Here is a 13,281-nt window from a genome sequence, read left to right on the forward strand (position 1 = left end):
GAAGTTAAAACCCTGAATGGCCTTCAACTATAGAAGAAATTGAAATAGCTTAAGAATTTCCACAAAAAAATAAACAAAAAACTGGATGTTGTGGACACACCTGTAAACTCAGCATTCTGGAGGCTGAGGCAGGAGGATCGCTGTGAGTTCAGGGCCAGCCTGGGCTACAGAGTGAATTCAAAGCCAGCCTGAACTACAAAGCAAGACTGTGTCTCCAAACAAAAAACTCCCAAAACGGAGCCCAGATAGGTGTGGGGTTTTTGTTTTGTTTTTTGAGATAGGGTCTTGGTATGTAGTTCAGAGTGGCTTTGAACTCACTCTGTAGCCCAGGCTGGCCTTGAACAACAATCCTCCTGTCTCTGCCTCCTGAGTGCTGGGATTGCAGGCCTGTGCCACCACAGCCAACTTTCCTGATCTTCATTTTAACAGCTGGTCCTGATAATTGAATCTAGATCCTTGAGCCTGCTGGGTAAGCATTGTATTTCTGGGCTATAGCATTGGCACCCAGTTAGTTAGTTTTTAAAATTTACTTATTTATGTATGTTTTTGGAGACTAGGTCTTGCTATGTAATGCAGGCTGGCCTTCAACTCACTGTGTAGCCTGTACTGAACTCGAATTCACAGCGATCCTCCTTCATCAGCCTCCTGAGTGCTGAGATTACAGGTATGTGCCCACATGCCCAGCTAGCACCTAGTTAGTTTTTTTTTTTTTTTTTGGTTTTTCTCCGGTACCGAGAACTGAACTCACGACTTTGCGCTTGCCAGGCAGGCGCTTTTGCCGCTGAGCTAAATCCCCAGCCCCGCACCTAGTTAGTTTTATAAGTGAGTCTTTTTTTTTTTGGTCTTTTTTGAGATGGGGTCTCGCTGTGCAGTTCAGGCTGGCCTTGAGCTCACTTTGTATCCCAGGCTGGTCTCAAACTCACAACGATCCTCCTGCCTCAGCCTCCTGAGTGCTGGGATTACAGGCTTGTGCCACCACGCCCAGCTTATACGTGAGTATAAGCTGAGCTTTCAAGGAACAAATATTGTAATTTCATATAAAATTCCAGAGGATAGAAAAAAATAGAAATACAGTACAAATTATTAAAGAGCAGTGTAACTTTATTAAAACTAAGAACTTCAGCCAGGCGTGGTGGCACACGCCTGTAATCCCAGCACTGGGGAGGCTGAGGCAAAAGGATCATTGCAAGTTCAAGACCAGCCTGGGCTACAAAGTGAGCTCAATGCCAGCCTGAACTGCATAGCGAGACCCTGTCTCAAAAAACAAAAACAAAAAACAAAAATAAATAAATAAACTAAGAACTTCTATGTATTTTAAAAATTCTTTTAAAAAATTAATTAATTTATTTATTTAGAAAAGTAAAAGAAGGATAACATAGTAATAGGGGGATTTACTGAATTACAAAGTGGTAGTAACAGGCAAAAGATGTATGCGATTTGAAGAGAAACCAGAGTACTGAGACAAAGTGGTAGGGTAATATCAATGGTTGTTATTTTACCTATTGGTATTTTCAAGATAGTTTCTCAGGAAAACAAATAGACAAATAATAGTGAGTTACAGACAGAAGTGTTAGGAAATTATCAATGGTTGTTGTACTATACTTTGGTTTCTTCAAAGTGGTTTCTAGGGAAAACAAATAGAGCTATACATGAGTCATCAATCAAATAATCATTGACTATTCTCAGTGGTTGTTGTTGAAGACACCTAGTAATAGACATACATCGATTTACGAAATAGCATAGGAACAATAAAAACATTACAGAGTTATGGACAGATTGGTAGGAAATTATCAATGGCTGCTGTAACACATGTTGGTATCTGCAAAGTGGTTTCTCAGGAAAACAAAGATATGCAAGAAAGATCTAACAAGTAGTTACAGCCTAAGGGTTGTGAAAAATAGTGGATCACCTCCTCATCAGTGACTCCTTTCACTGAGGTGTGAAGGGTAGAAGGAAGGCCGGGATTCAAAAGAAGGACCGAGAGATTAGCACCAGTGTCCAGTAATAGGCTGTTCACTTTTTCCTCTATAGTAATGATTTTGTGGGGTTCCTCCTTGAAGATGACAGTCTGACCAGAGGGAGAAGGCAGAGATGCTCTGGGCCCACTCATTCCTGTTAGACTAACTGGTAGGAGGGATCTGAGTGAGCTCTGGGACCTTCGCTTCAGAGGGCAGTCTGACCTCTAGTGGTCACCTTTACAGTCAGGGCATGGCCCAGGGGGCTTCTTAGGGCTGTCCCTCTTGAGGTGGTCTGGCTTTTGACAGCGGTAGCAGATGAATGTAGTCAGCGAGTTCTTGGGGCCCCGAGAATCAGACTTAGGGTCTGTTTTTCTTAGCGCTACAACAAAGGCAGCTGTTTTTTCTCGTTCTCTTTTTTTTTTTCTCTCCTTGGCCGCCGCCTCCTCACAGCTATAAAATACTGAGGAGGCAATTCTTACTAACATCTCAAGTGAGCTATCTGGGGCAAAAGCCATTTTTTTGTAGCTTTTTTCTACTATTTGGGGCTGACTGAGTAATAAACTTACCTTTAAAAATAGTTTGTCCCTCTACTGAACTGGGATCCAGGGAGGTATGCTTTATCAGTGCCTCTTGTCTAAGAAAGCAGAGGGGTGTTCTCTCCAGCCTCCCAGTGCATTGGGACCCTGCAACCACTTAGTGTCCTCTCCCCAACCATCTACACAGGCAGCAGGAACATGTGGATGAAGTCTTTGGCCCACTGGTCAGTCTCAGCACCATCAGGTGCAAAGTGTCCCAGGCAGGTAACCTAGACAAGTACCTTCTCCATGAAGGTGGTTCTTCAGAATCTGAATATTGGGCACCTACATAATCTGTGAAGTCTTAGTGCAGACCTCTCCAGAGCCCCATTTGCTCCTCCACTGCAGCCTGCACAGTTAGGGGGAGAATGGCCTCAGGGTGTCTCCCCAGGTATTGCTCAAGGTCCTCCTGGTTTCCAGCTCCCGAATGGCTCCTGTGTCACCAGTCACCTCAACCTCTGAGTCATTGGGCATCGGTACTCTCGTGTTCTCCGAGTCCTTGTTCATCAGCTGCTCCTCCGCTGACTCCGGACCTTTCTGGCTCTCAAGGGCAGGGCCAAGAGCGACCCGCCATGTGGCATGTTTTCCCAGAGGTTTCTCCATGTCAGGATGGTTCACGCACGTCTCCGGGTGGGCCTATTGTGTCAGTGCTTCTCTGTGGCGTGGTGTTTCTTGACTGCGCAGTGGCGGCTGGCTCAAGGGCCGGTGCACGTCTCCATGCTGCTTCCCAGGCGCCTGCTGCCTGCCTTTCCAGGTGCCTGCACGGCCGGGTGCACTGGGCCCCAAAGGGCCCACACTCCCCAGCCGCGCGGCCTCCTGGAGCGGGTGCCTGTGCCCTGCCTGCCTCCCCAGGCGCCTGTGTGGCCAGGTGCCAAAAACTCTTATAAATTAGTAAGACAAAGACAGCCTAGGGCTGGGGGTATAGCTCAGTGGCACAAGCGCCTGCCTAGCAAGTTGGAGGTCGTGAGTTTGATTCCCAGTACCAAAAAAGGAAAAAAAAAAAGATGGCCTATGGGAAAAATAAGCAAACTGAATCCAAGTATTTTCCTGAAGAGATGACCCATAAAACATGAAAAGCTGCTCAACCTGTATTTATAGGGAAATAAAATCAAGACCAGAATGAGTTACTGAGTTGTAAATCATCAGGATTTCTTGTCATGCCTATGGAGATAAGAGTGGCACAGTGATTTTGGGAAGCCACTGGATATTATCTCCCGAAGCTGGAGAGTTTTACCCTGTGAGCCAGCACCTTGGTTCCTGCATGAGCACAGCCCAAGCCGTGTGTAGGCGTGTGTGCAGCAGACTGTTTGCGGCAGCGCGTCTTGGAAGCAGCTCCGGTGCCCATCACCAGAGCGATGGGTGAATGCAGTTGATGTGGTCTCGCGATAGCCTGTTGTTCAGCAGTGAAAGTGGATGACATTTGTGACTTCCAGCAGCGCGGGAAATTCTAGTAATATATTGAGGACAGAAGGCAAGCCCTAGAAGGCTAAGTACTGTGTGATGCTTTTTATGTTGTTGAGTAAACACAGTTAAACACTCCCTAGGTGTTTGTGTGCACTACAGTGGGGGGATGGGTGTAAGAAGCGTGGTAACACTGGGCGTGGTGGCACACGCCTGTAATCCCAGCACTCGGTAGGCCGAGTCAGGAGGATCATTGCAAGTTCGAGGCCAGCCTGGGCCATGAAGTGAGCTCAAGGCCAGCCTGGACTGCATAACAAGACCTTGTCTCAAAAAGACAAAAAATTTAAAAAATAAATAAAAAGCACTTAAAGGAATAGTAACCCTAGCCTGATGGTAGGCCTTGCTGGTAGAGCATTTGCCTAGCATGTGTGAGGCCAAAGATTTCAGGATAGCAGTTAGCTGTCAACTGAAGTCTCTTGGAGCCTTAGTTCTTGGATTATTTTGCATGTCTTTATTGTCTTATTAAAAGAGACCAGGCGCAGTGCTGGGGAGGATACCCCAAGGGAGAAAAAGTACGGGGGAAGTAAGAGGCTTGTAGGGGTGAGACGGCCTGCGTCCAGGGCCCCGGGGCATGCTTTGGCCAGGGCCATGGAGAAAAGCAGCCCGGTGACCCTCCGCCCATCCCACTGCTTCAGCTGCACCTCACCAGCTGCCCCAGATTGGCTTCCTTGGAAAGGATGGGAATTTTATGGTGTGTCCTGAGTCTCTGCTCTGGGATCCTGCAAAGTAATGCCTCGGTGTGCAGCTGAGTGTCTGAAATTACACATGCAGCTCGTATTGTATTCCTGTTGACCAGGGAAGGGCTTGTCCCAAAAGCAGGAGAACTTAGAGAACTGGGAGTCCTCTCTCCTACCTAGACAGGGAACGCTGCAATGACTGGGGGCTCCATACCATGAGACAAATCCAAGTATTTGAAGATGAACCAGCTTGAATCAAGTGCCCACTCTTTGACCACTTCCTGAAGTTTAATGCCAGCCCAGCCCATTCAGCAGGCCTTACTCTGACTTGGTATTGGACCTTGAGGAGCCAGTTAACTTCCGCCTCCCTGTGAACGCATTAGGAGAAAGATGTGCTCTAGTTCCAGCCCACCCTCCCCAGTGACACGGCAACTAGACCTGCATGTAAGGAACACTAAGTGTGGTAGCAAAGTTGCATTCCCCCTGGAGGTTATTCAGAAAGACAGCTGCTTCATATCCCCCATGAAACTCACGGTGGAGAAATTGTATGTGGAAGGTGGCGTTCAGATCCCTTGTCCAAATGCGGATGGATCTTCTCCTGCCACTGTCAAACCAAACGTCCCTTGGTATATGGGTTGTTATTTAATAAACATTTTCATAATGTACTGCCATGATGGCATGAACTTGACCTTTTTCATTACTTTGACTTCAGAGAATGGAAATTACACATGCATTGTTACCTATCCCCAAAACGGACTCATCTTTCACCTCACCAGGAGTGTGAGTGTAAAGATAATAGGCTCTCTAGAAGATGCCCCGCCCCCCAAGAGTTATTTCCCCAGTGATCATGTTATCTATGAGAAAGAACCAGGAGAGGAGCTACTCACCCCTGCACCTAAAAGCTCTGTTTTAGCTTTATTGAAGACTCACGATGAGGTTTGGTGGACCATGGGTGGAAAAAAGCATGATGATGTCACTGTTGACATAGCCATTGGTGACAATGTAAGTTATTCTAAGGAAGATGAAACAAGAACTCAGGTTTTGAGCATCAAGAAAGTTACCCCGGGGCTGGGGATTTAGCTCAGTGGCACAGCGCCTGCCTGGCAAGCGCAAGGACATGAGTTCGATTCCTGGTCCCGGAAAAAAAACAAAAAAAAAGAAAGTTACCCCTCGCTGGGCGTGGTGGCAGCATGGCTGTAATCTCAGCACTCAGGAGGCTGAGGCTGGAGGATCATTGTGAGTTCAAGGCCAGCCTGGGCTACAAAGTGAACTCAAAGCCAGCCTGAACTGCATAGGGAGAGCCTGTCTCAAAAAAAAAAAAAAATTACTCCTGAGGATCTCAGGTGCAACCGTGTCATGCTAGAAATGCCAGGGGAGAGGTTGACAGAGCAGCCTTGGAGACATGAAGGTAAGGGATGCGCTGGGTGGACGAATCTGTGAACTCCAAATGTGACAGTGGTGAGTGGCAGAGGACAGATTGAGAACATGAGACCTCCTGCACCTAGCACAGCATCTGATGCGTTGGAGTGAAGCAAAATGTAATGAAAACACATGAGAGAAGGTTTCCATCTATGTGAAGATAAAAGCTACTTAAAATCATACTTTTTTTTTTTTTTTTGGCTGTCTTAGGGATTGAACTTAGGACCTCTTGCATGTTTGGTAAGGACCACTGAGCTGTAGCCCCAGTCCCTGAAAATACTGCTAATCATGTTAGTACTTTAGTGCCCAAATGTCGCTTTAAAAATCCATATGATCATAATGAAGGGGCTGGGGATTTAGCTCAGCGGTAAAGCACCTGCCTGGCAAGCGCAAGGTCGTGAGTTCGGTTCCCGGTACCGGAGGAAAACCAAAACCAAAAAAAAAAAACAACAACATAATGAAGCAAAATTTTATACCTGTACAGTCATGAAAAATGAAATATTCAAAGCTGCCAAGGATGTACTAAAATTGGTAGTCACCAGGTGTTTGTAAAACATGAAAACACTTTTATTTATTTATTTGCCTTTTTGAGATAGGATCGCGCTATGCAGTTCAGGCTGGCCTTGAGCTCTCTTTATAGCCCAGGCTGGCCTCAAACTCACAGTGCTCCTCCTGCCTCAGTCTCCCAAGTGCTAGGGTTACAGGCCTGTGCCACCACACCTGGCATGAAGACGCTGTTAGAACTCATAATGGCAGAGTTCAAGAGTCATAAAAATAGTCCTATAATCTAACCTAATTCTTGTAGAATTTTCCTGAAGAACAGATAATTAGGCACTCATTGGTATCCTTAAAGAACTATAATAATGAAGCTCAAATAGCAACCATCTAATTGCATAAAAAAGTAGTTAAGGTATAGAATGCTATTTCTCCAAAATATGTAATTTTTAAAGTATCACTTTAGACATTCTGTATCAATATTTAAGCAGTTGTAGAATGTACTACAAACTATAATTGCTACAATGAAAATTAAGCTATGACTGACTGATTGATTGATTGATTTATGGTCTTTGTGAGACAAGGTGTCACTATGCAGTTCAGGCTGGCCTTGAACTCACTTTATAGCCCAGGCTGGTCTCAAACTCACAATGATCCTTCTGCCTCGGTGCTGGGATTACAGATGTGTGCCACCACACCTGGCTTAAACTATGATTTTAAATGTTGGAAAACATTCCTCTTTTTTTGGGTACGGGGAATTGAACTCGGGACCTTATGCTTGCCAGGCAGGCGCTTATGCCACTGAGCTATATCCCTGGTCCTTATTACTTTAAATGTTGTAAAAATTATTTCTATATTAATGTGATGATACTTTTGTATAAGTAAAATTTGTGAATCAAAGAGAAAAAATTTTAAAAAGGACCAATGTGCCATAAAATAATGGTTATGATTAACCACACAGGGCAAATGCTGGCTTGTACACACTGGGTATGCGGGTGCGTCTCACTCTGTGTGAATGAGATCCAAAGTTGGGGTAGGAGTGAGGTCTTTCTGGCTTCTTTGTCTAGAGTCCTCAGTTTTTATCTTTTCCCAGCCAAAGCATCCCTCCGACTAAGCTCTTATTCCTTCCCGAGTGACGCAGTGAGATTCCCCTGAATCTTGCTGCCCACAGTTGTGTCCGTACCGTTTCCACCTCTGCCTGCCCTTCTCTCCCACTGGTGCTGTTTACCACTTCGGGCCTGAATACGTGAGTTGCCACACGGAGTCAGGGATCTCTGTGGACTTCTTGTCTTTGCTCGACACTTTACCGATTACATAAGACACTGTGACAGTGTCCTTCTCCCCTCTGCGAGGGTGATGATTATCCAGATTGTCATAGGATTTTACCACTGGAGTTTTTGATCATCTGGTCCAATTCCTTATTACTTTGAAGATAAGCAGCCTCATACACAGAGAAGTTAAATGGCTCTATCTTGGTGACATAGCTATGGAGAACAGAGCTGGGGCCAGGTCCACATCTCCTCACTTCTAGGCCAGTGTCCTTACCACTGTATTGGATTGACAGGGGAGCCTTTGCTTGAATGAGTGGATCTCCGCAGTCCTTGCAGATACTGGTACCTGAAAATCTCTCTACGACCCTGGGTAGAAAGTGTGCACAACACCCCCGTACCGTAGTTTCTGTGGCTCTTGATCAGTTGTCGTGTGCGTTCCCTTCCAGCCTGTTCTGTTGTGGTTTTCTGTTGTTTCTTCCTGAGGCTACTTGTAGCCTGTTAATGTTGGGTGCCTCCTGGGAGTGAGGGTCAGTATACTCGGGGGGTGTCTGGTGACTGACAGAGCCAGCGGCAGCTTGGCCATGGTGTGCGGGTTGGGATGCGGGACAGTGAGAAGGCAGTTCGTATGTGCTGTCTGCTTAATTCTGCTCAGGGACTTCTGCTAAGTGCATGCTGTGGGCACAGTGTTTCCAGAAATGATTCTAGCCACTGAGTTACCAGGGTCTGCATCAGGATGAGGAAAGACCACTGGGTCAGCAGATAGGATAGTGTAACAGGCCTGGGGTGGGACAAGATGCGGGTTACATCATAATGGCTATCTCTACAGCCCACTGTGGAAACCAGGCTGTTCAGCAGGGTGTGCTGCCACACTTACAATCCCAGTACTCTGGCAGGCTGAGGCAGGAGGATCACAAGCTCAATGCCAGCCTGAGCAATTTAGCAACCTAAGGAAACCTTGTCTCAAAGTTAAAAATCAGTAGTTGGGGGCACCTGAGGGTATAGCTTAGTAGTGCAAAGTAAGGAAGAATACCAGATTGGTTTTGGTTTTGATTTTTGAGACAGGGTCTCACTGTATAGCCGAGGCTGACCTCAAACTTACAGTCCTCTTGCTTCAGCCAGGTTATTCTTTCTTGTTTTCCTGTTGGCCTCTTCTGCAATAAGCCTGTGTAGGGATTTTTTTTAGAACCTTGTCATGGAATATTTAGGCTAAGCCGGTCACATTCTTTGAGGCAGAGCAGATTTTTTTTTTGTTTTATTTTGTTTGTTTGGTTTTTTTGAGACAGTGTCTCACTGTGCAGTTGAGGCTGGCCTTGAATGGACAGCGATCCTCTTGCCTCAGCCTCCTGAGTGCTAGGAGTGCTGGGAGTGCTGGGATCACTGTGCCTGGCTAGATCTTCGTTGAGGACAAGGAGAAGGCAGAAACAACTGGTGTCTGCTCTGTGTGGGGAAGAAATTGCCAGTTCAAACTGAGAAGGTCTCGTTGTCCTAAGTTTTGTTCAGGCCGTGTCTGTCGTGAGGCTCGGTGGAGTCACGGTGAGTGACAGCCTGATCAGTAGACTGTCAGTGCGGCGGTCAGCCCTGCCTCTCCCCCGTAACTTCCCAGAACCAGGACCAAAACAGAGTGGAGCTGGCGGTACGCAAAGTCCAGGGCAGAAGTGTGAGCTGGGAGCCCTGCTCATGCCTGCAGCGACAGCATCCTTTTCCTCTTCTCCCTGTCGGTCACACAGTCCTGCTCAGATAAGACTGGGCCCGTCATAAAGCTAAGGGACTGAAGTCCTGTCCTCAGGTCACGGGGACACACAGGCCCTGTTTCACGTCTAAATAAGAAAATTCTGCATCTCATCCGTAAATGTTACAGACAAGGACTCTTCCGTGTCGGGTAAGGGTGGCGTAGGCCTTGTGATTTTAGGTAACGTGGAAAGCCCAGGGCACCGGCCCTGCTCTGCCCGGTGTGGGGTGGCTTTCTGAGGAGGTGGGATCTGCGGGGCAGTGGCCACCGCGTTTCCCTGTGGAGAATTCGTCGTCACGTGGGTGCTCTGCATCCGCCTCGCCCCTCACCAGTTGGAAGGTAACCGCAGTGCTGGAGCATGTCTGACTCGCTGCACTGCCGTGGGACAGACACCGCGGGCCTCATGTTCGCGGCTCCCGTCGCTCCTTACGCCCCCACCTTAGAACCCTTCAGCCACGCAGCCCGTTGCTTCCCTCTGTCCTCAGGACAAGTTCTGGTTGCCTTAGCGCGGCCTGCGGGGCCTCTGGGTCTGATCCTACCTCGCCCCTTCCACATCATTTCTGGCCGCTTTGCTGCCATTCGCTGTACTGTGTACAGACTACGCCACGTGACCTTATCCTGCCTCCAGGCTCCCCCGGCTGTCCCCTGGCTGACGCCCGCAGCCTGTGCCTCTCAGCCTCTTCAGACCCCTCGGCTGGCTGGTGGCCCTCCGCGCTCACACTGTGCTCTGTGGTCTCCCCATCACACCCCTCCCATAGTGTGCTGCGGTTTCTTGTCCATCGCCTGTAATCTCCACTAGACTAAGTGTAGTGAGGGCAGCTGGCTTGTTCTTGGAATTCACCGTTGTACTGCTGAGTGTCTGTGTAACTACACGACCAAAGTACGGAGGACTGACCCAAGCTTGTCGTTCTGTGACAGGAATGGGAAAAGGACAGCACAGGATGCCCTCCAAGGATGAGCTGGTCCAGCGGTACAACAGGATGAACACCATCCCCCAGGTACTAGGGACTGGCCCTGCTCTGCGGAGCCTTCTTCCTGGGCTGCCTCAGGCTGCAGAGACGGGTGGGAGGCGTGGGGCTGCGGGAAAGGAAGCGGGCGTGTCCAAATGGAGCACACTTCAGAGGCCTTTGGTCTTTGTCACAAGTATGAAAGCAGAGGGCAGGTTCGGATAAAGTTGGAAACTGGGCCCATCCACACTGACCAGGAAAGCAAACTTGTGGAGGGAGGCCCGCAACTCTGGACATCGAGGACCCACACCCGATCATCACCAGCTCGCAAGCTGCCGTGAGCAAAGCTCTAACTTCCTGCCTGTGTCTGCTCTGCCCCTCCTCTTTCAGACCCGATCCATTCAGTCCAGGTTCCTGCAGAGTCGCAATCTCAACTGTATAGCACTCTGTGAAGGTAGGTAGCGCAGCCAGTCCGTGCTGGTTTGGGTCCCAGCCTCCCGCTAGGATCCAGCCAAGGCTGAGTTCAGAGTGCTGTGTCTTCTCCACCTGCCTGGATTCCTGTGTCTCAGGCTTTTGTCTGTGACTTGCGTCTAGTGATCACATCCAAGGACCTCCAGAAGCACGGGAACATCTGGGTGTGCCCTGTATCCGACCACGTCTGCACACGGTTCTTCTTTGTGTAAGTCGGGGCGGGCCCTGGGCTCGCTTGAGTGAGGGGTGCTGTCGTGCTGTGACTACTGGGAAGTGCTGTCTGTGATCCGAGCCTTGTCCCTTGCTGCTCGAGTGGAGCTGACCGTAGAACTTGCACCTTGGAGGATGGGGGTGGGCTGTGCAGAGGAGACCAAGTAAGTTGAATCCTCAGTAGTAAGAAAGAGCTTTGACTTTCAGAGTGGGATGGCCGTGCCTCGCAATAGAGTGCCACTGGTTGACATTTTTCTGCTCTTGTTCTCCCTTTCACGCTCACACTGGCTTGGTCTCCGACAGATATGAGGATGGTCAGGTGGGCGATGCCAACATTAATACTCAGGACCCCAAGATACAGAAGGAAATCATGCGTGTGATCGGAACTCAGGTTTACACAAACTGAGGGGGCCCCAGCCCTCGAACCACGATGTTCCCCAGGATCCATCTGCCCTCATCAAAGGGCTCAGGAGCAACAGGTGAGACTGCCCTGGAGGAATCGGGCCAATACCAAGGAGCAGGAAGAGGCTAGAAGAGGCGGCTTTCATGGTGGAGACTGACCCAGGAGCCTCTCCATGGTGGACGGCCCAGACTGACTCCAACCCCCGATCTGCCCAGTTGACTTCACCCTGTTTGTAAATAAAACAATAAACTGGAAGGTGCTGTGGACTGGATATGATCACTGTGGTCTGACTGGCCTTGGCCCAGCACCTAGTCCCAGGCCCCCGAGGGCATAGGGTGGGGAGAGTCGGGGCTCTGCGCGGCAAAGCAGAGCCTGTCTGGTGGTGTGTTCCACAGAGCTGCCGGCACTTCATCAGAACAGTGTGTGGGGTGCAGAAGGGAATCTTACAATTATGCACATGAAGCAGAGGATAACTGGAGATTTAAAAGGGCCTAAGGCCAGGGCAGCTTGGATTTCCTGTCCTCTGAGCTGACTGCCTTCTGTACAAAGCCTTAGCGGTCACTCTGGCTCTGTAGCTCAGGCTGGGCCCCGACTGTCCTTCCCCGGCTGTTTCTTGGGGATTCATGAGATGAGGGGGAGCTGGCAGGTACAGGAAGCTGGGTTGATATCTAATGGGAAGTCTTTAAGGAAAGGCCAGCAGAAGGTTTGCAAGTGGAATCTTTTTTCGTTTCTTCTCTTTTTTTAGTATTTTGAGACAGAGTCTCACTGTGTAGCCTAAGCTAGCCTTGAACTCACACTAATCCTCCTGCCTCAGCCTCCTGAATGCTGGGTTTACAGGCATGCGCCACCACGCCTGGCTCAACTAAAACATTTTTAAAGGCCAATGTTTTACTCGACATAGTGGCACCCACATGTGATCTCAATACTCTGGGAGGCTGAAGCAGGAGGATCACTGACCTTGAGGCCAGCCTGGGCTACATAGTGAGTCCAAGTCAAGCCTGGGCAATTTAGCAAGTTAATGAAAACTTGTCTTAAAAAAATTAAAAAGAGTCTGGGTGTGGTGGCACATGTAATCCTAGCACTTGGGAAGGTAAGGCAGAAGGATCACTGAGGGTTTAAGACCAGCCTGGGCTACACAGCAAGTCCAAGGCCAACCTGAACTACATTACGAGACCCTGCCTAAGATAGATAGATAGATAGATAGATAGATAGACAGACAGATAGACAGGAAGCTAGCTAGCTAGATAGAGACAGATAGGGGCTGTATCAGTGTGGAGGCCTTGAGTTCAGTTCCCTAGTCCTGGGCACAAATGTACACACACACACACACACACACACACACACACACACACACACACAGAGCTTTTACAGGTTTTTAATTCTTTCACAGGCCTTGACTTACAAAGTCTGTCCTAGACTATTGTATTTCATTTTCTTTGCTAGACAAATCTTTACCTAGGTAGCTTACTCCGTTCTAGTTCCTGACTGCTGTAACACAGAAGTAGTATTCTTTTTTTTTTTTTTTTTAGAAAAATGTCATTTGTTTTGAAGTTTTTGGCATATTCTTAACATTTAGTCACACAGCTGCTGAGAGAAAACACCTTTCAATGTTAAAGTAACCAGGGATATGAGATCAGTGTTTATGCAGAAGTAAAACAAAAAGTG

The 13,281-nt window shown here is 48.2% G+C and overlaps 1 protein-coding gene and 1 pseudogene across 12 annotated transcripts in view; both read left to right on the plus strand.

Annotated features, from left to right (window-relative positions):
* Positions 1 to 11,887, plus strand: part of Parp6 (poly (ADP-ribose) polymerase family, member 6) — a 36,797-nt gene extending 24,910 nt beyond the window's left edge. For 10 of the 12 annotated variants that reach the window (XM_013518938.1, XM_013518939.1, XM_005393612.1 and 7 more), the window contains 4 exons: positions 10,504 to 10,583; positions 10,923 to 10,986; positions 11,127 to 11,211; positions 11,517 to 11,887. In XM_013518938.1, coding sequence (XP_013374392.1) covers positions 10,504 to 10,583; positions 10,923 to 10,986; positions 11,127 to 11,211; positions 11,517 to 11,619 — 332 coding nt within the window. In that variant the 3' untranslated portion in view covers positions 11,620 to 11,887. Of the gene's footprint in view, positions 1 to 2,953; positions 3,082 to 10,503; positions 10,584 to 10,922; positions 10,987 to 11,126; positions 11,212 to 11,516 lie in introns of those variants that run through there. The other 2 variants (XR_001235873.1, XM_013518943.1) reach the window with 2 other exon arrangements.
* Positions 3,251 to 5,801, plus strand: LOC102029922 (annotated as a pseudogene).
* Positions 11,888 to 13,281: the final 1,394 nt, after the last annotated feature.

Source organism: Chinchilla lanigera, unplaced genomic scaffold (genome assembly GCF_000276665.1).
Source record: "Chinchilla lanigera isolate Chin_1 unplaced genomic scaffold, ChiLan1.0 scaffold00049, whole genome shotgun sequence".
Classification (NCBI taxonomy): Eukaryota; Metazoa; Chordata; class Mammalia; order Rodentia; family Chinchillidae; genus Chinchilla; species Chinchilla lanigera.